The sequence below is a fragment of the Balaenoptera physalus genome (genome assembly GCF_965194825.1).
Source record: "Balaenoptera physalus genome assembly, chromosome: 14".
Classification (NCBI taxonomy): Eukaryota; Metazoa; Chordata; class Mammalia; order Artiodactyla; family Balaenopteridae; genus Balaenoptera; species Balaenoptera physalus.
This window is the reverse complement of record NC_138893.1, coordinates 55,425,715-55,450,576: the sequence shown is the minus strand read 5'-3', so window position 1 is coordinate 55,450,576 and position 24,862 is coordinate 55,425,715. Positions and strand designations below refer to the sequence as shown.

Here is a 24,862-nt window from a genome sequence, read left to right as displayed (position 1 = left end):
ATCAACTATACTTCAATTAAAAAAAAAAAGAACTCAGGGTTCCAAGCGGAAAAGATCCTCCGAGATCAGACAAGTTTGGAGCACATGGTATTTTCCAACAAGTCTGACTGTCAGCAACATCTAAAAATCGGGGGATTTCAGATGAAAAGCTTTCTGACTTCTGGTTTGATGAAATGAATCATCAGAAATGGGAATCCTAGGCCCGCATGTGGTGTCTGGCTGGAGCCAAGGAGTGGCTCCCCCTCTGGACGGGGCATGCACTGCCCAGCTGCCAAGGGTCACTCTCCTCCCCCTTGTCTGCACTCAGAGCTCTGTCCCTGAGTCCTTATCTTCCCTGCCACCTTTGGGCATGTGAGGTGGTAACTCGTGCCCTAGTCCCTCCCATTTTCCACCACAGACAGCTGATCCCATCTCTTACTCTCTGTCCTCAAACCCAGTTCTCTACCATGGGCTGTGGGATTCCCAGTGTTTGTGGATTCATCTTCAAAGTGGGAGAGAGTCGACTCTGGGCCCCCTCTGCTGGGAAGATGCAGAGGATCCTTTGGATAAAGACTTAGAGGCAGCTGTGGCCAAAGGCGACAGGCCTCCCCAGCCCTAAGCAAGACGCTTAGACCTCTCCACCCCGGCCACCTGCAACCCTTCCTCTCCCCTGGGCAAGCCCACCTCTGCCTCTGCCCCAGATCTGAACCTGTTCTAACAGACACACATTTATATCCTCACGGACTTCTTTCTGTTATTTCTACTGGGCCACTTGAGGGAAAAAGGCAAACACTGCTTCACCAAAAACTGCATTCAGGTACTCTTCCCTTGCTCAGACCAAATGGTGGTCATAAGCAGAAAGCCCAAACTATGAAAACTGAACAGTTTCTTGGGAAGCAGCAGAGCCGTCAAGGAAGGAAAATGGTCACTTAGAAGAAGACAGTGACCACGGAAACCAGGATAATAATAACATAGGTCTCGGTGAATACTCAGTTGGTGTGTCAGACACGGTACTGGCATTTTACAGGTTACTTCTTATTTTACAACAGCCCTACAAGGCAGGTGGTATTACCCCCTTTTTAGAGATGAGGAAAATGAACACAGAAAGAACTGTGCTAAAGTAGACATTTTTCTCCCAGGGCTAGCGGCTGAACCTTCTGCCCGCTGCCTGCATGAGCCTGTCCTGGTGTGAAAAGCCTCTTCCAGGACTGGCCCAGAGCGGACTGCATGGGCCTACTCACGCTCTGCCATTCGTCTCCTGCCCACTGGCTGCCGTCTTTGACTCCAAGGCGTTGTTGAAGTTGGAGATGTTTTCAGAGGAGTAGAGGCCAGCTGGGTTGTTGTACTGGTTTGTGATGACCCTGGGGGCAGGGCTGGAGGCAGGTGAGGCGGTAAAGGGCATGGCACTCCGGTTGTGGGCGCTTCCTATGTGTAGGACCTCCTGTGGGCAGAGATCAGAGGAGAAATCAGGGGGGTGTCCAATATGCACCCCTTGATGGACGGTACAGGCTGAGTGCCAGGGAGAGAGAGGTGTTCCAATGAGCTATGATGGCCCTGGCTCAATGCCAAACTAGCTGAGGGGCTCTGACAAACCCACCTGACACGGGGCAAGACCCAGGACGTTGCACGAGCAGGGCACGTGTGCAGTTTCATCTGCCAGCTCTGCCTCCTGGTTCTTCCCTGAGGCCCAGCAGAGCCTGATCTCCTGCTGGGTACCCCTGGGCAGGACACCCCCTGATGCCCTGGGCTGTCAGGATCCAAGTCAGAGCTGAAACACCCTTTCAGGGCACATTTCCAGAGGGATTAAGTACCAGGAAGAGAGGAACTGGCATCACTTCAGTGCGGAGCAGGAGACGATTAAAGGTGGAGACGAATTCCCCAGGAAGGAGCGGTTTAGAGAAGCAAGATAAGAGGGTTGTTGTGTCACCAGTGAAGCAGCTGCTGACTAGGCAGAGAAGCCTCAGTGCGCTGGCAGAAGGGGCTACGGGGAATGACTGATCTGGTGTTTTGTGTGGGAGAAGGCCAAGGCTGATCAGGTGGAAGGCTGGGGGATACCTGCTACAGAGCGGTGCCCAGGGGGGAGCTGCAGGAGAGGACTTCGAGTTCCTCCTGTGCTCACTCCCCTCTTCCTGTAGCCTGAGGAAGCGCCCTCCACCCCCACGCGGGACTGCCAGGACTTGCAGGGTGATCGCTGCAGCTGCCACACCTAGGAGCTACTTTAAGAGCACGCCCGAAAACTTCTTAAACTAACATGCGCTTTTTGAAAAAAATCACGGCTTTTCTGATGACTCAGTTAGCAAGATGCTTTCCGCATGGGTGTTCTGGTTCAAAGCCTGCTCCCAGGGGAGAGCGTACTCTGTGCAGCCTACTAAACTCGATGTGCGTCCTATTTTCTGGGTCTCCCAGAAATCCTCCTGAATCCTGGGCTCCTTGTTAACACCCAGGCCCAGAACGACTGCTCTTCCCTTTTTTTTTTTTTTTCTCTCTTTCTTCACTAAACCTTCAAGTCTTCCACACTTTCTTAGAAAACGGTGATGAAAACCACCAGCTTAATTCACTGTGTACTGACTTAAAAGACAACATGAAAATGTGTTTATGACGATTCAGATAGTCTCCCTCTTCAACAAGTCGGAATCAGTGCGGTTTTACTGTATACATTACGTTGAGCTGACTTTATCCACGTTGGACAAAAGCTCAGTACACACAGCTTGTTCACCAAAGGGGAAGTATAATTAGTTAAGAAAATAACTTCAGCAGTAATCAAAGAATGGTTAAGTACGTTCTACGGCACAACTACCCCGAGGAATAAGAAGTGGTCATTAACGGCAGCAGACTTCCCAAAGGGTGGCCTGGGACTCGGGCCCCCGTCAGTGGCTACCTTGCAGCTCTGTGGGACAGGTGGACGGCGGCAGCCGGGATTGCAATTCTTTCCTCCTCTCTCCTTCCCCACAGCAATTCCTTAGGAGCATCTTAGGATGCTGAGCACCAGGGAAGAGCCCTCATATTTCTGTCTTGGCTCAGTTTTTTCCCTGTCGCTTCCTGCTCGGCTTTGGGCAAGTTATACTTCTTTCTTAGCCATTGCACAGTGCCCAGCACACAGCAGACAGTCAACCAGTGTCATTCCCTTCTCCTTCCATAGAAACACATTTTCAGTTAGAATGGAAGTCAGTAGAAAATGCAGGTTGGAAATTCTGATTTTTTACTTTATAGAGAATCTCCTAAGAATGTATCTGTTTTGTATATAAAAGGAGTATATCTAACCCCATGTGAATTACTGGTCTTTCCAGAAGTCAGGCAGTTAATTCAGGGCCTGCCTTTTGGAAGGGATGATGTCATTGTTTGGGCTTTGTATTTATGTCTCCAAGGAAACTCAATAATGAGGAAATATAAACTAGGTGTGTAACTACACTGACCTCAGATAAGCTGGGGTGTGGGCTAGCCTTACATGAATGAACAAATCCTTTAATTACAGATGAACTCTGCTCTTACTCATTCCTCTATTTGAGAATGACTGGAAGTGGAAGATTTTGGAAAAATGAGAGGTGGGAAGTTTTTCATATGAACAAAGAATTACTGGAATCAAAAGAAATGTATAGTCAAGTTAGATGTTAAAGTGTTGGAGATTTTTCTTTAATCTGAAGAAAACTACCTTCAAAAGATTAATATAGGTACTCAGATTATATGTTTAAGATGAAAATTCAAGTATAATACATATAAAAAGTATAACTAAAATGTAAGCATTGCCTTACTGAAGTGAAAACTAGGATTTTAGATAGACCACATTAAAACAAAATCATTCCTTATATATTATAAAACATATAAGGACTTAACACATTAAAACAACATTTATAGTAAATTTAATGAAATGGCTGAGAACTCCCTAGGAAATTGGAATTGACTGTGGCATGTTTTAAATTAGTTTGCACAACTGCCAGTTTATAGACTGAATGCCATTTCATGAACTTTCTTTCCTTAGAGGGGCTGTACAGAATAATATGGTCATGTCAGTTTTGAAATGCCAGATGCAAAATGATCCTTAAAGTGACTCTTAGGACTAAGTATTATTTTTATTATATTAATGGGAAAAATTTTGTGGGACTGCATTTCTGACATTTTAATGGAAGACATTTGAGAAAATACCATTCACATACAACCACTCAATTTACCCACACTAATGTACCCAGTGAGTTCAATTTCATACAAGTTTCTGTTTTAGGTATAAAAGATAACTAGCTATATGTTGTCTTTTGATTATATCTCAATACACCATAAAAATGAAACAGTGTCCCAAATTTTGGAAAAAGAAATTAAAGTTCACATCTTCAATTGGGACTAAATGTATAACAATCACAAACCAGTCTAAAAGAAGTTTACAAAAGCCATTATCGACTTACCTACTAACATACCACTAACAACTCATTAATTTATCCAAGAGACACACTTTGTGAAAAGTAACATATCAGGTGTGAGGAATTTTACAAAGATGTTCTAAACATTCTTCTCTACGTTTCTCCCCTTGTTTCTAAAGACTACCCATTCCTTGTAGATAATTTAGGAGATGTAGTTAAAGAAGAAATACCATCACTTATAATCTATTATGTACAAATATGGGATCTCAGGACAGTCTCCCGTCCAGGAAATTCTATTTGGCCAACAAATTGTGCATTGACTCCCTATCACATTTTCCAATATGAACTACCACTTTATTTTAGTAATTTTAAGATCTCACTGTAAGAAAACTAGAGATTCCCATCCTAAGGCTCTTGGAAACCAGGCAGTAGGACCCGGGACCCGGGGTGGGGCGGGGAATGTCTGGGTTTACTACTAAATTTCCTTGTAGTTCCTCTAGGCCTCAGGACCCAAACTTCTTTTCATCCCTGGCATGATTCATTTGCATCTGCAATCCATAATGAGCTGAGTCAGCACCCCTATTTTGCCGTGGTTCTGCCACCCTATTCTGCACAGGAAAGCTTCCGCCCGCTTCCCGTATCCCCTTCCTACCCGCTGTGTCCAGCCCAGGCCCTGGCGTCACTGCCCTGGGGTTTTCCAGCCCCTTCCTCCCGCAGTTCCCTTACGGGAAGAACCAAACAAGAGCCAGGTCCCAGCAGTGTCAGCGGAGGGCCCTCCCACTGCGTCCTATCCCCTGCCTCCAGGGCAGGAAAAACGCGAGTGTGCCCAGCTGTGTCAAAAGCAGAAAGGCCTCTGGGTGCTGAGAGCAAGGGCCATGGTGGGCAAGTACTTACTTGGGGTTCAGAGGCTAAATTCATCCTGTATGGGTGACGTTTCCCTTCCTCTGTCACCAGAGGAGACCAGATTTTCTGTTCAGATCTGCAACAGATTGGCAAAGCTGTTGTTTCATGCATGCTAAATAAATAATATATACTAAAAACGGAGTGGGAAAGTGTCCCCTCTTGCCCGGCTGCTAGCCTCCGAACTAGCACTCTGCCCCCGCCTTCCCCTCCATTTTGCTATCAGTGTGTGATTTTCGGAAGCACCAACCTCATGACATCATGTCTGATGGCTGTGTGCGCTCAGCCCTGAGGGATTTCCCAAGCTGCTGTCATTCTTCCAGCCTCATCCTCCCCCACTGCGCTCTGTACCGCTGACCCAGCCACACTGGCCTCCTCCGTGCTCCTGAGCGTGCCTGATGCCGCCCCACCTCTGCTCAGGACGGGGTGAGCTCCTCTATCTCATTCCGTGTTCCCGATCCAGACCAGATAACCAACTTGTTCATGAAGTGCGTCTGGACCAAACAAAATTGATGCCTCCTTTTCTGAGCTTGGAGAGGATTTCCTTGTACCATTCACACAGCAACTCTCTAGGTCTTGTCTCAGTTTTCATTAGTGAAGCATTTTTTCACTCTTACGGGTAAAGAATATTTGTACTTATCCTTATATTGTCAGAGTGCCCAGCACAGGGCCAGATATATACAAGATGGAGCTATTCAATGTGTTGGTAAATGGATCAAAAAAATCAGTTAATCTGTAATGAATGAATGTCTTGAAGGAGACGATGTGGACTGAGATAGAAATGGAGACAGGAATGAGGGATAAATGTGCTTTTGAGGGGATAGTAATAAAATGGTGCACCTCCCATGGGGGTAGGGCTCTGAAGTGTACAAGACGGTTTTCATTTCATTATACCGATTTCACTACCTCAAAGTTTTGGTTAGTTGTGTTAGGTCAAATGAAAATGCAAATATCTTAGAGAAAGATGCCCACACTATGAGGAGTACTGTGAAAATTAGAGAGAAAAATGAGCAACCTGAAATTTCTATTCCACAGACCTTCTGCCTGCCTACACCGTACAAGGCACTGAGCTGGGTGGGTAGGGGATCCTGAAATAGGTGAGGCAGTCCCTGCCCACAAGCAGCTTCCAGTCGACCAGAAATGAGCGAGTGTTTCCACGGGCCTCACCTGGTTACTGTGAGAGTCATGTTGTCTGTGCAGCCCTTGATTTTGTTCTGAGCTTCCAAGTGCGTCATATTGCTGGTATTTTCCCCATCGATGGCTGTGATTACGTCTCCAACACATAAATTAGCTGTAGCAGCCTTGCTTCCGGGAGTGACCTGGAAAAAAGGAGAGAGCTGGCTTAGTTACCATCTGTCTCCAAGGAAACCACTGGGTAAGTTACCACTGGATTAAGTATTCACTAATGTGGATCAAAGCATTTAAAAAAAGGAAAGAAGCCTAAAATCATAAGTTTCAATAATAATGATCCTTTATGGTTATGTAATACATTATGGTTTACAATGAGTTCTTTTCTATATACCGTCTCATTGGATCCTTACAATAACCTTGTGAAAAAGGAAGGCAAGTATCAGTCCCCATATTGGCCCCCATTTTAGAGACCAAGAAACTGAGGTTTAGAAAGATCTGTGACTTACCTGGGATCACCCAACTGATATAGTACTGTATTACTAGTCATCCAACTATCAATAGTATAATACAGAGCCAGGACTCAAATCCTAAAGCAGACCCAATGTTCTTCCTACTGTCTCTTGCTGCTTCCCTAAAATAAGTCACCAATTTAAAAAAACACACACTTAGAGAACATTATGTACAGAAACATCCTATTTCTATAAAAATCTTAACAATTAATATGCTATTTACACACAAAAAAAAATTGAGACACTGCATACCAAACTGTTCACAGTATTACATTTCTGTAATGTTTTTGTTTTATACAATGAGCTTGAATTACTTTTGTAATTGAAAAAAGCAACAAGGAATATTTTAAAATACAACAGTATAGGATTATACTGGTTCATTTCCTCCCAGCCAGGAAACTGACTATTAGGGTTAGACCCTTTGGGTGGCTGATTTTCTACAGGCCAATGCTTCTAAAACCAGTGGTTCCAAATTTATGGGCAACAAATGCTTGGGGGAAGCCAGCCAATGACTGCAATGGGTCATCAAATTCATCTGCCTAGTGAGCATTACATGTGACCTGAATAAATATCAAGCTTCACGTGGAGAGGTACAACTATCTTTCAAGTGAATACAGACGCTATTGTGATGAACAAAGTATGAACTCATTTTGAAGTAGTACTAACCTCAGAGATGTTTTTTACTATTAGGTATTTTCTAAACCAAGGTATACTAAAAATAGGACCATCATCCCAAGGTCAGTCCATGACTTTGACATTAGAAGACCTTCCTTGATGAGAAGTCCAAGGCCTCCAGGAGCAGAGTACGCCCAGACTCCCAGCACCCACAGGGTTCTGGCCTCACCTTGGAGAAGGCCCTTGACCCCTGGGAGCCCAGTGAAGAAGATCTTATGAACATTTGAGGGTCTCCGTAAGGCTGAACCACAGGTAAGAGGCCTTTCAAGACATCAAATCAGGACACAAGGCTTATGTGCTGAGCCTCCGTATCTGATGCAGTTTTCAGCAGGCAGTTTCCAATCAGCCCTCGCCAAACGGAAAACACTGACCCTTCTGAGGTGGGCTAGTGTGATGGCTGCTGTCATGGCCATCCCCCCCATCAGTGCGCTACCCCCACAAAATAAGGGGTGGATGACTTGATCCTTGAGGTTCCTTCCGGTTCAGACATGCTATGACTTTATCAGGCAAAACTCTCCTGGAATGTAGCAGGATGTGGAAACCAGTGCAGAGATCCTGACCTCCTAACCTTCCTTTCTGGCTTTCCCATCATCTGTTTACCAGTGATCTGGCCTTTAGAAAACAAAAGCCCCCAATCCAAGGTTCGGATCTTCTTCTAATGCAGCCACTGGGAAAAGATATTTTATACAGGCGAGCGTAGGCCGCACTCCTTTCAGTTGACTTCGGGGAGTTAGTTCTGAGTCACTCAGTATGTGCCATAAAGACAAATTCCTCTCATTTTCTGCCCGTCTTCCCGAGAAGACTGACCTGGTGTGACTTCATGTATATTTCGCTTTTTCTAAAGAACAACACAGACCCCTTGTTTTACAAATGGCCCTAAGCATCACTTTATTTGGGATGAGCCATGGTTCTGGGTTGGCAAACTCCGTCTCCAGGGAGAACAGCCTGATTGAACTCATTTATCATGACCAACTCTCATGGTCTTAAAGAGAAGTCCCCTTGGATAAAATCCAGAATCACTAATGAAGTTCCTCAGGACTGTGCCATTCCCCTACTAAGCTCTAGCTACAGGGGCCTTCCTTACTTCTTTCCTGCCTCAGGGCCTTAACACCTGCTGTAGCCACTACCTGATTAACTTCTTGGCTTAAATGACCCTTCTCACGGAAGACTTTCCTGAACCCTCCAATCTAAGTTAGATCCCTTGTCAACCTTCCCCCCACCCCCGTCAACATTTTCATACACTCTCTTCTTCACGGCACTTGTCAATTAGGTTTGTAAATCGATTCTGTGGGTTTGTTTACATAATGCTTGAGAGCCTACTAAACAGTAAGGTGTGTGAGAGCAGGATTTGTCTGCCTTTTGCACTGTGGTATCCCCAGTGCCTAGCAGTGACTGGCACATAGTAGGTGCTCAGTAAATATTTGTCCGATGAGTGACTGAATCCAAAATATCTAGCGGTTGTTAAATATGTAATCATGCTGCTTCATTCCATCCTTTAAAAAAATGACTATATCAAAAGGAATCAAATAATCACTTTCCCCAGCATTGCTATCCTGGACTGTCACCACTCACAAAACTAAAATGAGGAGATGGGGGCGGTGGGGGGCAGAAAGCTTGAGAAAATGAAAAGAGAAATTTCCTTTTACTTTCATATGCTCAGCTGCTAAGAACTCTGGAATTTCCAGCATTTGGTTCAAACTGTCTTGGAGGTGAGGCATTTCTGCTAAGTACATCCCGACAGATCCTGGACAAGTTAGAACCAGTCTTAAGAGCCCTGAGTCTGAGTAATCAAGGCCTGGCCATCCTATCTTTTGGTCTGATTTTTTTTTTAAGCCAAATTAATGGGGAGCCAAAGGAAATCTCAGAAAGTTATAAGACGACATCATCAGGTGGGACTCAGATGGACTCACACGTAAATGAAGTCCACATTCTTTTATGAGCTATTTCTGGGGGGGAAATGGATTTAAACAAATTATGGGATGTGCCTTTTACAAAGCTCTTTCACATACATTCTCCTAGTTGAGATAATAATGATGATGACCTCACCACCAACACGTAAGATAATTTTACAGATGAGGAAATTGAAACTCGGAAAAGCTGTGACTGACTCAGGTTCACACAGCTAAAGGTTGGAGCCTGAACTTGAAACCAGATCCCCTCATTCCAAATTCCACTCCCCTTCTGCTTTACCACAATGCCACAAGCAGAGGCTCCAAACCCAACTGTCAGAGCCAAAGAGAAATCCAGAATTAAGCAGACTCATCTGTTGTGGCCTTCAACACAGGGAACTGGAGTGTCACAAACTCCTGCCAAGGCCTGGGTGCCACTCGCCATCCGTCAGACAACCATCTCCATTGGTCTATGCTGAGCTGGGGCCCAGTAACACCTCCCCTTATAAAATACTAAAGTCAGAACTGAAAAGCCCTGAGGACAGAAGGCCTGTGTCTCTAACTCTGGTTAGTTCCCAACATGAATGGAGGACTCCAATCCTTACTGCACACTAACTATTCATCACAATCATAGCAGTATTTATCAGTTAATGAGTGCTAATTATGGTCAAACACAGTTTGTTTGGCAAGGGTTAATTTCCCAGTCCTCCTGAGATACTATCAGGTAGCCAACATTATTTGCATCATCATGGAGAAGGAAGTGGAGGAACAGGGGTTGACAGCTGGTGAGTGGCGGGCTGTGCGGCTCCGAGGTCCGTCCACCTAACCCAGTATGCCCCGCTGTCTGTTCTGATTTCCTCCTGACCGTCAAATTCCATCAGAACCGGCTCAGAATGGAGTCAGCTTCAGTTTCTAAAACAAGTCCTATACTCTCCAAAGAGACAGGCCCATTAATTAGTTCAATGGACATTCTCAAAAACCCTCTTCCAGCTTTCTTCCCCAGAGACCATACAACTTGATCACACAACTCTCGATGCCTAAGAATAAACGGGGTTAGGCACAATTTCCGCTAATGAACAATCTGCCATCTTCTGCAGAATTCACTCATGTCTCTCTCACCCTTTGCCCCCGCAGGCAGACACTTTGCTCAGAGGCCAATCTGTACATGCACCCTATACTGCATCATTAAAGCCTGTGCACTGCCGTCAGACTTCTAAACACAAAAGAAGGTTCATAGAATTTCACTTCTAAGTGGCGCAGAATAGGACTATGATGTGGCTCTCCCACTTTCTTCGATTTACATCTAAATAACTAAATATTTCTTTTATACAAAACTGGATGCATACCCACTGGCCACAGCAAATGAAAAGATGACTTTCTCCCTCTGTATTATGGCATATACCTATTTTATCCCTCCTCTGTTACCTCCTTCTTTCATTCATTCACTCATCAGATAGATATTCCTTAAGTCTGTTCTCAAAGACAGTGTAGCTTATTAAGATGTGGCTACTGAAGTTAGATGACCAGGGTTCAAGTCCCGTCTCTGGTGCTTGTGAGCTAAGTACCCTTGGGGGGGATGTTTCACCTCTGTGTGCCTCACTCTTCTCACCTATGAAACAGGGGTGATAAACAGTCCAGGCATCGAAAGGCTGTTGTGAAGATTACATGAAATGATTCAGGCAGAGCACACTGTCAAGTTCACAGTCTCCTGGGGCAGACAGGTATGTACACCAGCTGATGCTAGAAACAAGTAAAGAGGCAATGGGAGCCTAAAGGTGGAATCAGGGAAGGCTCCCTGGAGGAGGCATTGCTTAAAACTGTGCAAAGGCACTACAGGAGGCAGAAAAGAGCATGCCAACTTACAGGAATAGCACGTGGACTGGCATAGATAAAACACAGGAAGTGAAGGGAGAGGAAGGGGAGGAGTCTGGAGATGTAAAAATAGGCCAGGCTGTAAGAGTTCTGTCATTTTCTTTTTAACAAGACTGTACTTTATCTGGAAAACAATGGGGAACAACAAAGGAATTTAAACATAGCCTCTGACTCAACTGCCCAGTTACTGCCAAGAAACAACCACTGAGCCCTAGCTCTGTTGAGATTAAGGTGACTGCATTTGTCAGATATTCCTTAATGGTAGCTGAGAGAAGCAGACCCATTCGAGGGGTCGACAATTCAGCCTCTAGGACAGCCATTCTGAGGCTGGCTTCCCCTAGAGAACTTGTCCAAAGGCACTTCCACTTAAAATTACGTGTTTGATTGACAGCCAGATTGGGTTCCCTTAACTCCCTAAGCTCAAGATTGAAAGCTGGAGGAGGCCCATGAAATGAATCCAGTCTACAATCTTGGCTTTTCAAAATTTAAATTACTCTGCCCCCTTTAGCTGAGGCAGACACTCTCCATTTTGTCAGTTCTCACCATGCTCTACTGCCCCCAACACAGAAACGTGGGACCAGCTGCCATTTAGCATCTTTCTTGCAGCTGTTAATTTTTCCACTACCTCACCCTCGAGTCAAAACTCTTATGTTGCCTCCGAACCCCTTCATGCAAATGTGCTTGTGACCACTGGCTTAGTTAAAAAATTATATGCAGAAATGTTTTATGAGTAGGACTACAAGACACCCTGGTTTGCCCAGGACGGCAACAGATTTTCCCAGCTTAATTATCAAAAGCACCCCATTTCATTTTCAACAGTGTTCCAGTCTGGATGATAAATTGTATTGCCACTCTTTTGACAGAGATGGGGGTTTTAACCAAATACTTGTCAAAGAGTTTAAACAGTTCTGAAGCAGCCTCACCCCACCCCAAGGGAAAAACTGTCCCTGTTCAAAGGTTCTCTGACTTTAATCTGCAGACAGGAATACAGGTCAATATCCTGAAAGTTCACAGAACATTGTTAACCTTGACCCTTGGAATTGGCATCTAAACTTCACACCAGAAATTGACCCAGCTCACCAATAACTCAGGGGGAAACTGACATTGGCAAGGATGAGGCAATGGTTCCCAAACAAGTTGGTCGTCAGATCCCCTCAGGTTTTAAAAATATAAATAGATCTCTACATCCCACTTCAGATCTACTGAGGGGAGTCTACACCATCGGTCCCCAACCTTTTTGGCACCAGGGACCGGTTTTGTGGAAGACAATTTTTCCACGGACGGGGTGGGCGGGGTTGGTTCAGGCAGTAATGCGAGCGATGGGGAGCGATAGATGAAGCTTCACTTGCTCGCCCGAGGCTCACATCCTGCTGTGCGGCCCGGTTCCTAACAGACTGCAGACAGTTACTGGTCCGAGGACCGGGGGTTGGGGACCCCTGGTCTACACAGTGGGACCCAGGAATCTTTATTTTTTAAAGCTTCCCAGAAAATTCTGATGCTCACTAGGTTTGGGAACATCAAGGGAGATGCTGACCAGCCTTCCCCCCAAAGTTCTCCCTGAATGAAGTTAACCAGGTAAACAAAAACTAATTAGAATCTAAGATCTCAGCGCCTCCAGAGACAACTTCAAGGCTTACATTCTATTAAAATACATAGAAGGCCCTTAAAAGAAACATCCAGGGACTTCCCTGAAGGTCCAGTGGTTAAGACTCTGCGCTTCCACTGCAGGGGGTATAGGTTCCATCCCCGGTAAGAACTAAGATCCCACATGCCATCCATGGGGCGAGGCCAAAAACAAAAAAGAAACAGCCATTAGAATAGTATTTTCCTATCTCTTACCAAAACAAACAAAGAAAAATCCCCTACACCACTGGTCAACGTCCTTGAATGCAAATGGATTATTGCAGAAGTTATTTCATTCCAGATGCCTAAATAACTTAACATGGTTCCTATTTTGCCTCTGCCAGAAAACTCATAGCTAAATGTAGTATGCAATTACAGAAACCACCTGATTGAAAGGTCCTGGCACATCTCTTTCTTCTTCTATGTTCCAAATGTTTAACTTATTGATTGATTGGCTGCGTTGGGTCTTCCATGGCTATGCGCGGGCTTTCTCTAGTTGCTGAGGGATTCTAATTGCGGTGGCTTCTCCCGTTGCGGAGCACAGGCTCCAGGCGCGCAAGCTTCAGCAGTTGTGGCACACGGGCTCAGTAGTTGTGGCTCACGGGCTCTAGAGCGCAGGCTCAGTAGTTGTGGCACACAGGCTTAGTTGCTCCGCGGCATGTGGGATCCTCCCGGACCAGGGCTCGAACCCGTGTCCCCTGCATTGGCAGGCGGATTCTGAACCACTGTGCCACCAGGGAAGCCCCCAATTTTTTGTTACATCTTATGGTGTGTGTTCTTTTGTTTGAAATTTTGTAGCCATGTATTTTGGTGCTATAAATCACCTTACAAGTTGAGTGTATTAATATTAAATAATGATAACTTAGTAATTTTTAACATTATACAAACAAGACTGGAATAAAGAAATTTGGAATTCAAGTTCAATCTCAGTGCCATGTACCTTTAGGGACAACCTCCTTTGAACTAATGGCCGTGTCCAAGTATTTAGGTATAAAATTTTTTAAAAAATAAATTTATTTATTTATTTAATTTTTGGCTGTCTTGAGTCTTCGTTTCTGTGTGAGGGCTTTCTACAGTTGCGGCAAGTGGGGGCCACTCTTCATCGTGGTGCGCGAGCCTCTCACTGTCGCGGCCTCTCCCGTTGCGGAGCACAGGCTCCAGATGCGCAGGCTCAGTAGTTGTGGCTCACGGGCCCAGTTGCTCCGCGGCATGTGGGATCTTCCCAGACCAGGGCTCGAACCCGTGTCCCCTGCATTGGCAGGCAGATTCTTAACCACTGCGCCACCAGGGAAGCCCAATTTTTTTTAAAAAAATAAACTTATTTATTTATGGCTGCATTGGGTCTTTGTTGCTGCGTGCGGGCTTTCTCTAGTCGCGGTGGGCGGGGCCTGCTCTTCATTGTGGTGTGCAGGCTTCTCATTGCAGTGGCTTCTCTTGTTGGGGAGCACAGGATCTAGGTGCATGGGCTTCAGTAGTTGTGGCACACGGGCTCAGTAGTTGTGGCTTAGTGGGCTCTAGAGCGCAGGCTCAGTAGTTGTGGTGCACCAGCTTCCTTGTTCTGCAGCACATTGGATCTTCCTAGACCAGGGCTTGAACCCACGTCCCCTGCATTGGCAGGCGGGTTCTTAACCACTGCGCCACCAGGGAAGTCCCTATTTAGGTATAAATTTAAACGACTCTGAGCTGGATGACAAAGCAGAGCCCCGCCCTGCAGTATGCCATTTAGATGTGGAGTTTGAACTCTCCTTAGTCAGACTTCTGACTCAGTTTGTTTGTGGGCCCAGGCTATGGCACAGACTTTGAAGCCACATTATAGACACAGAAGCTGTATGAGCTTATGCAGTTGGCTTGAAAACCCCAAGAATGTTTCAAAATGTTCTTGGTTACTCTATACCCGTTTTCTTAAGAAAATGAGGCAATAAAGTAGTTCAGGTCCAAGTAGCTGAGCTGTGCCGTAATCCAGCTTCACTTCGCACTCGGTGCAAAAGGAAGCTATTAACGCTAAGGGGTGGCCGATCAAAGAGACTTATTGCTCTCTTAGTCTGAAAGACCAACCATCATTTCTTAGGTAGGAATATAATTAAAAAGCAGATAGCAAAGTAGAATACCCTGACTAATTGATCAAGAAGTCATCAGTCTCTCAAAAGTCCCTATACAAGTCCCAGTGAATCCCGTGTGCTTTTAAACAGCCCCAATAACAGCCACCCATAACCCAAATCCTAACCGTTCACTAAACACATAACCTTGGGCAGTTACACTCTCCATTGCTTCAGTTTCTTCATTTATCAAATAAAATTTATAATAGGGTCAACTTCATTTGTTGTTGGATTAAATGAGATTTCATTTGTAGAGTTTAGAACAATGTCTGGCCCATAATAAGCACTCAATACACAGTAGCTACCATTAATATATTTTTTTAATAGTACCACTGTATCCCGACACCTTCTATGTGTTAGCCATAGTGCTAAGCTCTCTCTAGACATCATCTTACTCCTCACTACAACCTTTGAAGACAAGGACTATTATTCCCGCTTTACAAATGAGAGCACTGAGGTTTCAGAGGCTAACCCTGCCTGAGGACATACAGCTAATACAGGGACAAGACAAGGTTTGAACCTAGATCAGGCTGATACCGAGACTTCATTTTCCCATGACATCAAGATAGCTTTAATTCTTGATTTGCTGCATTAAAAATAAGGGAGAAAGTACAAAGCAGTGACATCCAAATAGTTCACCATGACATGGTAATTTGATTTTTAAAAATGCTACGTGAATGGAAAAAAGTCTGAAAAGTTTTGCAGCAAACCGTTAAACAGTGTTTATCTCTGAGAAGTAAGATTGGGGAAAGGTGTTGGAAGGCTTTCACCTTGGGCTGGCCACATTTTTATATTATTCGATCTTTTATAATAAGCACAAGGGTTGTTAATGTAAGCTTTTTATTGAGGCATAACACTCATACAGGAAGGACACGAATTGTAAATAAACAGCTGGATGGATTCTCACAAAGAAAGCGCCCCCATGGAATCAGCACCAAATAAAGAAACAGAACATTAGCTGAACTTCCAAAGGCCCCTCGTGCCTCCTTCCCATCACTAACCTCCTGGCAAAGGTTACTGTGATCCCACCTTTTAACACTATAGATTAATTTTGCCTGATTAATCATATATAACTGCAACGATGTGGTATTTATGCTTTATGTCTGGCTTCTTTCTCTCAACATCATGTGTCTGCCTGTCTGATCCGTGCCATTGTGCATGGTTGTAATTCCTTCATTCTCACGGCTGCAGTGTTTCATATCATTATTTATATGTTTATAAATACATTTATATATACCACCATTTATTTCTCCATTCCACTGTTGTTAGACACTTGAATTGTTCCGAGTTTGGGGCTATCGTGAATAGTGCTGCTTTGAAGATTCTTGACATGTCTTTTGGTGCCATGCGGACACATTTCTACTGAGCAGTTAACTAGGAGAATTGTTGGGTCATAGGGTCTGATCACGTACAGCTGTGGAAGTGTAAGTATTTTTATTTTTATATAATTTTTTTTTAAGAAATGGATGTAAATCATTGCTGCATCACCTGAATTTATCTGTATGCATTTGACAACTTTATCCTATATAGGTCATACCTATGTCCTTATCTTCTTATCTGGTATGACATGAGTAGTCATACCTATTAAAATTAGGCCGAGTCCTTGGTCAAGAACCTGGCCTCCTACAAGACCAGAGTGTTCTTCAGAAAGGTGTTTTTCATGTTTATGGCATTTACTGAGAAGGCAGTGTACTACACATATGAAAATACACCACGGACCTCAGTTACAGATGAGCTTTCCACTTCACCCACGCTGGTGCTAATAACAGTATCAACAATCACACAGGGTGCTAAGTGCCATACAGAAATTCCCTTTCTCGTCTTAGGTTTTCATGGGTACATTTTGTTCTGGACTTGGCTTGGCCGCCACTTCGCAGGCCCATCCTTGGCTGGGCAAGGTGGATCTGTCCACTCCCTGGTCATCTTCATTTGCCATAAAAACTGCCCCCAAATCCCCTCCTGGCCACCTACAGAGGCTTTTCTCTGGCAAATCATCCAATTCCTCTGCTCTTCTGTTCTTCCCTGCCCACACGGCCATGGAATCCTATGGCTGGTCTGTCAGTTCTCCCAGGTGGGGCCATGGCTTCTAGCTTTTCAGGAGAAACAGGAAGGGGAGGTGCTGCTGTCTAGGATGCACTCAGGCTGAGGCCACCCCAGCCAACCCCCATGGGCATGAGGGGCTCTGGGGTGAGGAGCCCAGGAGAGTCCTACCCCTCATGTTGATGACTGCCCCGCCATTAGCACTTCTCAGACCTGGGTGCTGGGTAATATTATCATCAATGAAATATTGACAGTTACGGCTTGTCAGGGGGCAGAATACTGTGGTTAAAGCTGGCCTGGGAGTCAATCTGTCTGACTTCAAATCCCAGCTCTTCAATTTACTGTATGTACTGTGTGTCCTGTGTCCCGGTGTCGTGGGTTGTGGGGAGTACAGAAAAAGATAATGCAAGTGCACACCTAGCACAGAGTAGCCATTCAAAATATATTAGCTACTGTTAAAACATTATTATGACATAGAGGTTAAGGCCATGGGCTTTGAAGCCAGACTGCTCAGCCGAATTCCAGCTCTATCCACTCACTACTGTATGACAAGGGCAAAGTACCTAATGTTTCCATGGCTCAGTTTTTTCATCTATAAAATGGGTATCTTAATTGTATCTACCTCACAAGATACTTGTAAGGATTACTGAAAGACTATGTTAAGCTTAGAACACTGCCTGGCATATAAAAAGTCTTATATACAGTTTAACTATGGTCATTGCTGCAAGCCAATCAAATAAATACGCTCACACAAATCTTCCAAGTGTAAATGGAGGCTCTTGTGATTAACATAAGAGTCATCTGGGCATAGATATTCACAGATGAATAACACAACCCAAATTCATCTGAAAACATTTCTGAATTCATATTATGTTTTCTCATCAACTGGTGGTTGAAGGTACAATTAATGTCATATGAGAGGTTGGGACACTTTTTAACAATAAAAGAAAGGGGGCCCTCATATTCAAAGGGTACAAAACCATTGGTTTGCTTATTTATTATTTTATTTTATCTTTACAGAGAATTGAGCCCCAGAGAAGGCATGTGACATACCTGGGGTCACCCAGTGTGGTGTTCAGGACTGGAGTTCAGCCCGAGTTCCTGCCCTGGACACTCTACCAGGCACCATACAGAAGTTCTGGCAGCTTCTCCAGGCTCTCCTCTGAGACATACTGGAAGTCAAATCATCCTTTAAAAATTAATTTTCTGACATAGGCTTTTGCTCATTTTTAATGAGCCTTTACCTTTTCCTTTACAAAGAAGTTAAGAAGTAGTTCATTCATTGAAAAAATTTGTAAATTCAAATTACCTAACCTATGGGCACTGAGCTTCTCCCCTGTAAAAGGCAAAGAATACTCATTTTCCTCTCCTCCAGGGAGCAATGGCAAGGTATGGCCTAGGGAATGAGCACAGGTTGAAAGCCACTCCTAACTAGTCCCAGCACAAGAGCAATTCTGGTGCTTTTCCCAGTCCTGATCAGAGTAGGAGAGTGATCTCAGTGGTTAAATGATAACCTCCTCTCAATTATCTGCCCCATTGCAATACCTTAACACCATTCTCCGCTCTCTCCTCCTCAAAGACAAACCAGCAAGGTTGGCATCCAGGATTTTGGGTAAGGGGCAGGGTCTCTGGTCAAGGGGACATAACGTGGCTTGGTGAATTTCATGCCAGTAGGCTCAAGCATTCACTTCCAAGCCATTCCCTGTAATTCATCCTCTTCCTCCTCTCCTTAGATCAGCTGGAGCAGCTAATATTTCCCAGGTGATCAATTTCACAGAATGAGGGAGTACCGAGCAAGGGCCATTAATGCATAATGAGCCTTTATGGACAATTCTCACTTTTCACAATCTGACAGATAAGCCCTGCTCTTTCGACCTTAAGGCCATGATGTAAGCCTACTCGAGTCTGGAAATAACACTCTTTAAAGTCAGAAAAGACCCTCTGACTACAGAGTATCCATTATTAAACACTCCTTAGGATACTTGAGCGAAAACCAGAGGCTCTTAGCAAAGACTTCCCCAGGACTCGAGAGGCAAATAAGCAACTCCTCCCACCGAGAGCATCTCCTTATCTCTGGCCCCGCCCCTTCCTGCCTTTTGTCAGTTGCTGGGAGAGGAAAAACAGTCAACATAAACTCAGCAGCAATTTTGGCCTGGGTGTGGATTCTCTGAAGACTTCCATGGAAGGCAACTAGAGGAAATAAGAAATTGACGAGGGGGAAAAAAAAAAAAACAAAACCCAACTCAAGGAGATAGACAACTGTAGACCTGGAGCAGGAACTGACAGAGAAAAAAAAATCTCAGAGGACAATTGCAAATATGTGTCTGGATCGTCAGGGAGTCCAAGGTAGAGGCTTAAATGAGAAACTGGTAAAAGAAAGAAAGATAGTTTATGTCCATTCAAAGTTAGAGAGCTGGATTGAAATTTTAAGTGTATCACAATAACAAAGATGAAAATATTGAGGAACAAAAGCAGCTATTCACACACACACAAATGTGTTCTGTTTGTTTCTGTTCAGAAACTGGCTAAAAACAAGGAGGTAGGTTAGTGAGCTGCTGAGGTCCTGGCAATGTTCTATTTCTTGACCTGGGTGGTAACTCTACAGGTATGTACTTTATAACCATTTGCTGTGCATTTTTAGTTTATGACTTTTTAATTTCACAATAAAAAAGTTAAAAAAGAAAAAAATAATTTCAAGTATACAAGATTACAGAGTTATATTCAGGAGCATTAGTAGTTTGACAAAAGAATGAAGCCAATACCAGAATAATTCATGCAAGAGAAAGCAAACATAGCTATTTAAATAAAAGGCACTCCTTTCCCAGCCTAATTTTATGGTTTGCTTTGGTGTGGAGACTCAAAGTCTGCATATAGAAAACCATAGCAAACTGTATCTGCCCCGAATGATGAATCTAGCACACCTACCAACCAGAACGTGTGTATAATTTCGTGGATGCTCACACCTCCTCACTACTGTTCACTGTTTACAGAGCAATCTCACATACCTTAACTCACAGCCAATAGCTGGAGTTATCCCCATTGCAGAGATAAAAAAGGCAGCTACAGACAGTAGAAGACTCACCCCAGGTACAGCTCAAGTAAGAAGCAAAAATCAAACCTATACCAGATCTCAGACAGCTACCTCAGGGACCCTTTATGACAATGACTTTCCCATTCCCAGGAAGTTAGGAGGCCCACATTTTTTTCCATGTGGGAATAATGAGATGAATAAACAGGTAAATTACTGTCAGCAAGAGAATGTCACCTCCTCTGAGTCACTTTCACTTTTCAATTAAAGCACAACCCAGGGTGTTATAAAGATTAGCTTCCCTCACTGAACCATGAACACCTTGAGAGTGGAGCCGTGTCTTCTCATTTCTGGGACTCCAGGGCTTTGCTCTGTAGTTTCTAGAATATGCTATATGCTCATGAGACATGTGCTAATAAAAAAATAAACAGATGAGGGTACAAACTAAAGAATTCACAGTATTGTGTTTTCCACCCCATACCATCATTCCTGCACAGGGCCACTTGCATTAAGTCTTTTAAAAACAGGCAGTAATTGCCCTTTTAACAGATGGCCAATATATTCTCAATTCTTTTTTTTTTTTTTTTTTAAATCACCCCCAATCTGTCCCTCCAGCTCCAGCTCCGGCTCCTTGGAGGAAGCCGTATTCTCCAGTTCTTAAGAAAAGGTTTCATGTCATACATAAATTCAGAAGCTGAGCCGGCTGACAGGTTAATTATAGACACAAAGAGTGGGGACAAATGGACTATGAGGTAAGCGAGTCTAAATGTGCCTTCCCTGGATAAGCATTTATTAATAAGCCTGCAAAGATTTACTGGGCACAGCCAGGTTCAGCTCGGTGCCAGCCTTGGGGGCAGGGGTCCAGATTTGGGGAAGGCACAGTTTCTGTGCTTGAGGAATCTGGCTGGTGGCTGGGAAGACAGCATGTACCTGCAAGAATAATCAAAGTTGTCCCCTGGGGACAGCAGGTGGAAGACAGGGAGAAGACAGGGCCTAAGAACTGAAGCACCTGCCCCTTTTGGGAGTGGGATGGTCAGAGAAGACATCACCCCACTAGGGCCCACCTGCAAGGAAATGTGGGTAGGACTGTGGCTGTAGAGAAGCCAAAGAGGAAGCCCCAATTCTTTTCCTCCTGTGCCTCCCACCATATTCTTTCGGGGGCTGGAGGCAAGGACCTAAGTCAAAAAGACCCATAGGGATCTTCCCCTTCCCTCTCCACCCTCCCCCTCCAAGAAAAAGGAGGAATGTTCAGATGGCTGGGGAGGCAGGTCTAGGGTCATCTTCAGAAAGCAGATGAGCCCAAGAATGGAATGATAGGCCTAGCAAAGCTGGGTACCAGAGGGTGCTTTGCGCTCCATTTTTTCATTCAGTCAAAAAATATTTCTTGTCCGCCTTTTGGTGGCACATTGAATGTAGCAACTCTCAGTGGGACATCAACCTTGCCTTTAGCCCAGACTAGATGACCAAAGCCTGGGCCTCCAAACAATGAGTCTGGGTCTCCCTCGGGCTTCCGCTTTATTTGGAGATGATGGACCTGGTCGTCTCCGATTGAACCTGGGCCCTTCCAAACAGATGAGGACCCTCTGAGAATTTTTCAAGCACCAGCTTCCCCCAGACAAACACATAAGGTGGGAACCCCACCGCACCCCTATTTATGGGGGAAAAGGGCTGATCAGTTGATAATCCCGATATGCCAGGCAGAAATATGGCACGGCCATCTCCCGCGAAGTAGTGGAATGTCCAAGAGGGTTTATTCGGGTTGGTCTGTTTCCAAAATCCCGCCATTGCTCCAAAAGACATTAGAGAGGTAAAACCTGGCCATGGATCAAGTCCAAAGAGTGAGAAACTAGTTGTTTCGATTGTTGCGTTTAACCTCACTCGCCCTCCCCGTCCCCGCCCCAGTAAACTTCCCATCCTCTCCACCTCACTTTCCAGGTGGTTCCTGCTACTTCCAAACTGCTTTCCGCCGCTCTGCGGCTTGTTTAGAACGGGGAAGCGCTATCTCCCAGCGTGCGGGATCTGTGGGGACCCTGAACCTTTCACCCGCTGACAAAGCGCGTCCACACGCCGGCCACGCTTCCGGAGCGAAGGCACGAAAACTGCGCCTTTCTGCCCCGCGGACGCGGTAAGTGGTGCTCCGCAGCCGGCTGGCTCGCCTGGGAGCGCGGCGTCTGGCAAGCGCGGCGGGGGCTGCGGGCCCGAGGTGCGCGGAAAGCGCTCGGCGCACCTGGCGCACCTGGCGCACCTGGCTGCGCCCGGCCGCCCCGGCTCCGTCCCAGGCTCCGGAAGCCGCCGTCTCCGACAGCGCCCGCGGGGCCCCGGCCGCCCCAGGTCCCCTCTGGGTCACGCCGCTCCCCAGCCCGGGATGGCCCCGCTCCCCGCGCGTCCCAGGCTGCTCTTACCCGGGAAATGGCGAGAGGCTGCTCGAAGTCCTTGCCCCCCACGAGGCGGAAGCCCCACGGTCCCGGGCCCTGGAGCGCTATTTGCTGCGTGGTCATGGCGCGGCGACGGCGGTCGGCGACTCCCGGGGACAGACGGGGCAGGACGCGGAGCGGCGCGCTGGGCTCCCCGGCAGCTGTCGGAGAAAGAGAGCGCGGCGCGGGTCGGGGGAGCCTGGGGCGGGCGGGAGCTGGGCGGGAGGAGGGCGGGGGCGGCTCCGCCCAGGCCGCGTCGCCGCCGCCTGCCCCGCCTGTCCTCCCGCCCGCGGTCCGCAGCTGCCCCCCCGCCCTTGGCGCCCGCCCGGGGCCTGGCCGAGAGTCGGGCAGAGAGAGCCTGGGGTCAGCTCGGGGGTCTCGGGATCTCAGCAGCCCCGCCCCGGCCCCCAGCGCCACCTCCCTCCCGCGCCAGCCGCCGCCCGGCGGCACTCCCAGCCCCGCCGCGGGCGCTAGGTGAGAGGCGAGTAGTTTCCGGTGACCTCGAAGGAGACAAAGCTTGGCGCTTTTGAAAGAGTTTGGAAGTGCTGTGCAAAGTCATCTCTTTGAGGTCAGCTCCATTTTCACATTTGTTTTATTGTAAACGACAACGATGTTTCAAAGGTGCTTTCGAGTGATCTCGTTTGAAAATATGAAGCAGTCAGGGCATTTATAGACCCATTTTACAGATGAATTAACTGGGTCGGCCAGAGGTTAGAAGACCTGCCAGAAGCCACACAGCTTGTCCGTGGTGTAACTGGACCGTCGCCCAGGCTCCCCGTGCCAAAACCCCACACTGGAACTTTTCTAGTGCGAATGAGACCAACGTATGAAGTTGTAAGTGAACTTAAAAACCTTCCTAGAAACCTTTCCTCCCGGCTGGATTCACTGTAGGTTCTGCTCTTCCCAACAATTCACACCTCAAGTTTGAGGCGGACCAAGTGCGTGGAAAGGGAACTGGGTTGAGTCCGAAGACCTGGGTTGCTGACTTGCCACTAGCCTCCTAACTGGGCTCTGCCCCCCTCGCCCTGGAGTACGTTCTCCTCGCCAGATCAGACCACATCTCCTTGTCCAGTGGGTCCCCCACTTCCCTCTGAGTAAAGCTGAAATGCCTAAAATGCTTGTAGGGCCACCCACAGAATGGCCCCAACTCCCTCTCTGATCTCATCTCCTTGTGCTGCTCCCAGCCCACATTCGCCTGTTGCTTCTGCCTAAAGGCTTTGCGTCAGGGCCTCTGGAATGCTTTTCTCCCAGACATCCTAAGGCTCGCCCTTTGTTCAGATGTCATCATCTCAGTTAGGCCATCTCTGAAAGCCCTATTTAAAGCCTCCTCTCTAGAACACCCTGTCACCTTCCTCTGCTTTTATTTTCCCATTGTATTTATCACCATCTGACATACTCAATATTTCACTTATTTGTACCCCCCGGTCACCCCTAAGCATTAGTTCCCCAGTGGTAGGGGTTTTTATCTGTTTGGATCACTGCTGTATCCCAGCGCCTAATAATAGTGCCTAGTATGTAGTATTTAATGAATGCAATACATTGGCCAACCTTATGACCTTTGGGTCCCAGGTTCTTCATAGTTTTCTTGGCTCCAATTCATCCTGGCACCTGAGCCCCAGTGTTCTGTCTCCTTGTGATCCTGGCCTACCTACCCAGAAGCCCTGTGCACAGATTTACACATAAAAGGATCATCTTACTTGTCCAGTTGTGTCACAGCACAAATGCCTGGTTTGGGAATGGTTTGCTTGAATTTAGAAATCAAAGTCGTTTTATGTCATCTATCCATCCCTCTCATCTTGCATCCTGATATTCTTTTTTTTTTTTTTAATTGAAGTATAGTTCATTTACAATGTGTTAGTTTCAGGTGTATAGCAAAGTGATTCAGATATACTTTTTCAGATTCTTTTCCATTATAGGTTATAACAAAATATTGAATATAGTTCCCTGTGTTATACAGTAGGTCCTTGTTGTTTATCTATTTTATATATAGTAGTGTGTATCTGTTAATCCCAAACTCCCAATTTATCCCCCCCACTCCCCATCCTGATATTCTTTTTTTTTTTTCTAATTTATTTAATTTATTTTTGGCTGCGTTGTCTTCGTTGCTGCGTGTGGGCTTTCTCTAGTTGTGGCGAGCGGGGGCTACTCTTCATTGCGGTGCGCGGCCTTCTCACTGCAGTGGCTTCTCTTGTTGTGGAGCACGGGCTCTAGGCATCCTGATATTCTTGAATCTGAGAAAAAGGAATGGAGTTACAGCCAGGAGCCAACTACCTGCTTCATCGAAGCCAAAAATTATACCCTCTTTGATTAAGATTCTCCTGATTTAAAAACATGCTTGTATTTCAAGTCCCTGCAGA

The 24,862-nt window shown here is 45.9% G+C and overlaps 1 protein-coding gene and 1 long non-coding RNA gene across 3 annotated transcripts in view; both read right to left on the bottom strand.

The window, feature by feature from the left end:
• Window positions 1–22,712, bottom strand: part of PDLIM1 (PDZ and LIM domain 1) — a 47,330-nt gene extending 24,618 nt beyond the window's left edge. Inside the window, exons 1-4 of the mRNA XM_082423909.1 lie at window positions 22,494–22,712; window positions 6,396–6,547; window positions 5,223–5,307; window positions 1,221–1,420 (exon numbers count right to left, since the gene is read on the bottom strand). Coding sequence (XP_082280035.1) covers window positions 1,221–1,420; window positions 5,223–5,307; window positions 6,396–6,547; window positions 22,494–22,589 — 533 coding nt within the window. The 5' untranslated portion in view covers window positions 22,590–22,712. The remainder of the gene's footprint in view (window positions 1–1,220; window positions 1,421–5,222; window positions 5,308–6,395; window positions 6,548–22,493) is intronic.
• On the bottom strand, window positions 13,922–18,239 carry LOC309642419. Of its 2 annotated transcripts, none has more exons than XR_014253182.1 (2): window positions 18,117–18,239; window positions 13,922–17,109 (listed from the first exon to the last, which is right to left on the bottom strand). It is a non-coding gene; the product is annotated as an uncharacterized lncRNA (long non-coding RNA). The 2 variants fall into 2 exon arrangements; XR_014253183.1 differs by having other exon boundaries at window positions 13,922–17,113; window positions 18,117–18,228.
• Window positions 22,713–24,862: the final 2,150 nt, after the last annotated feature.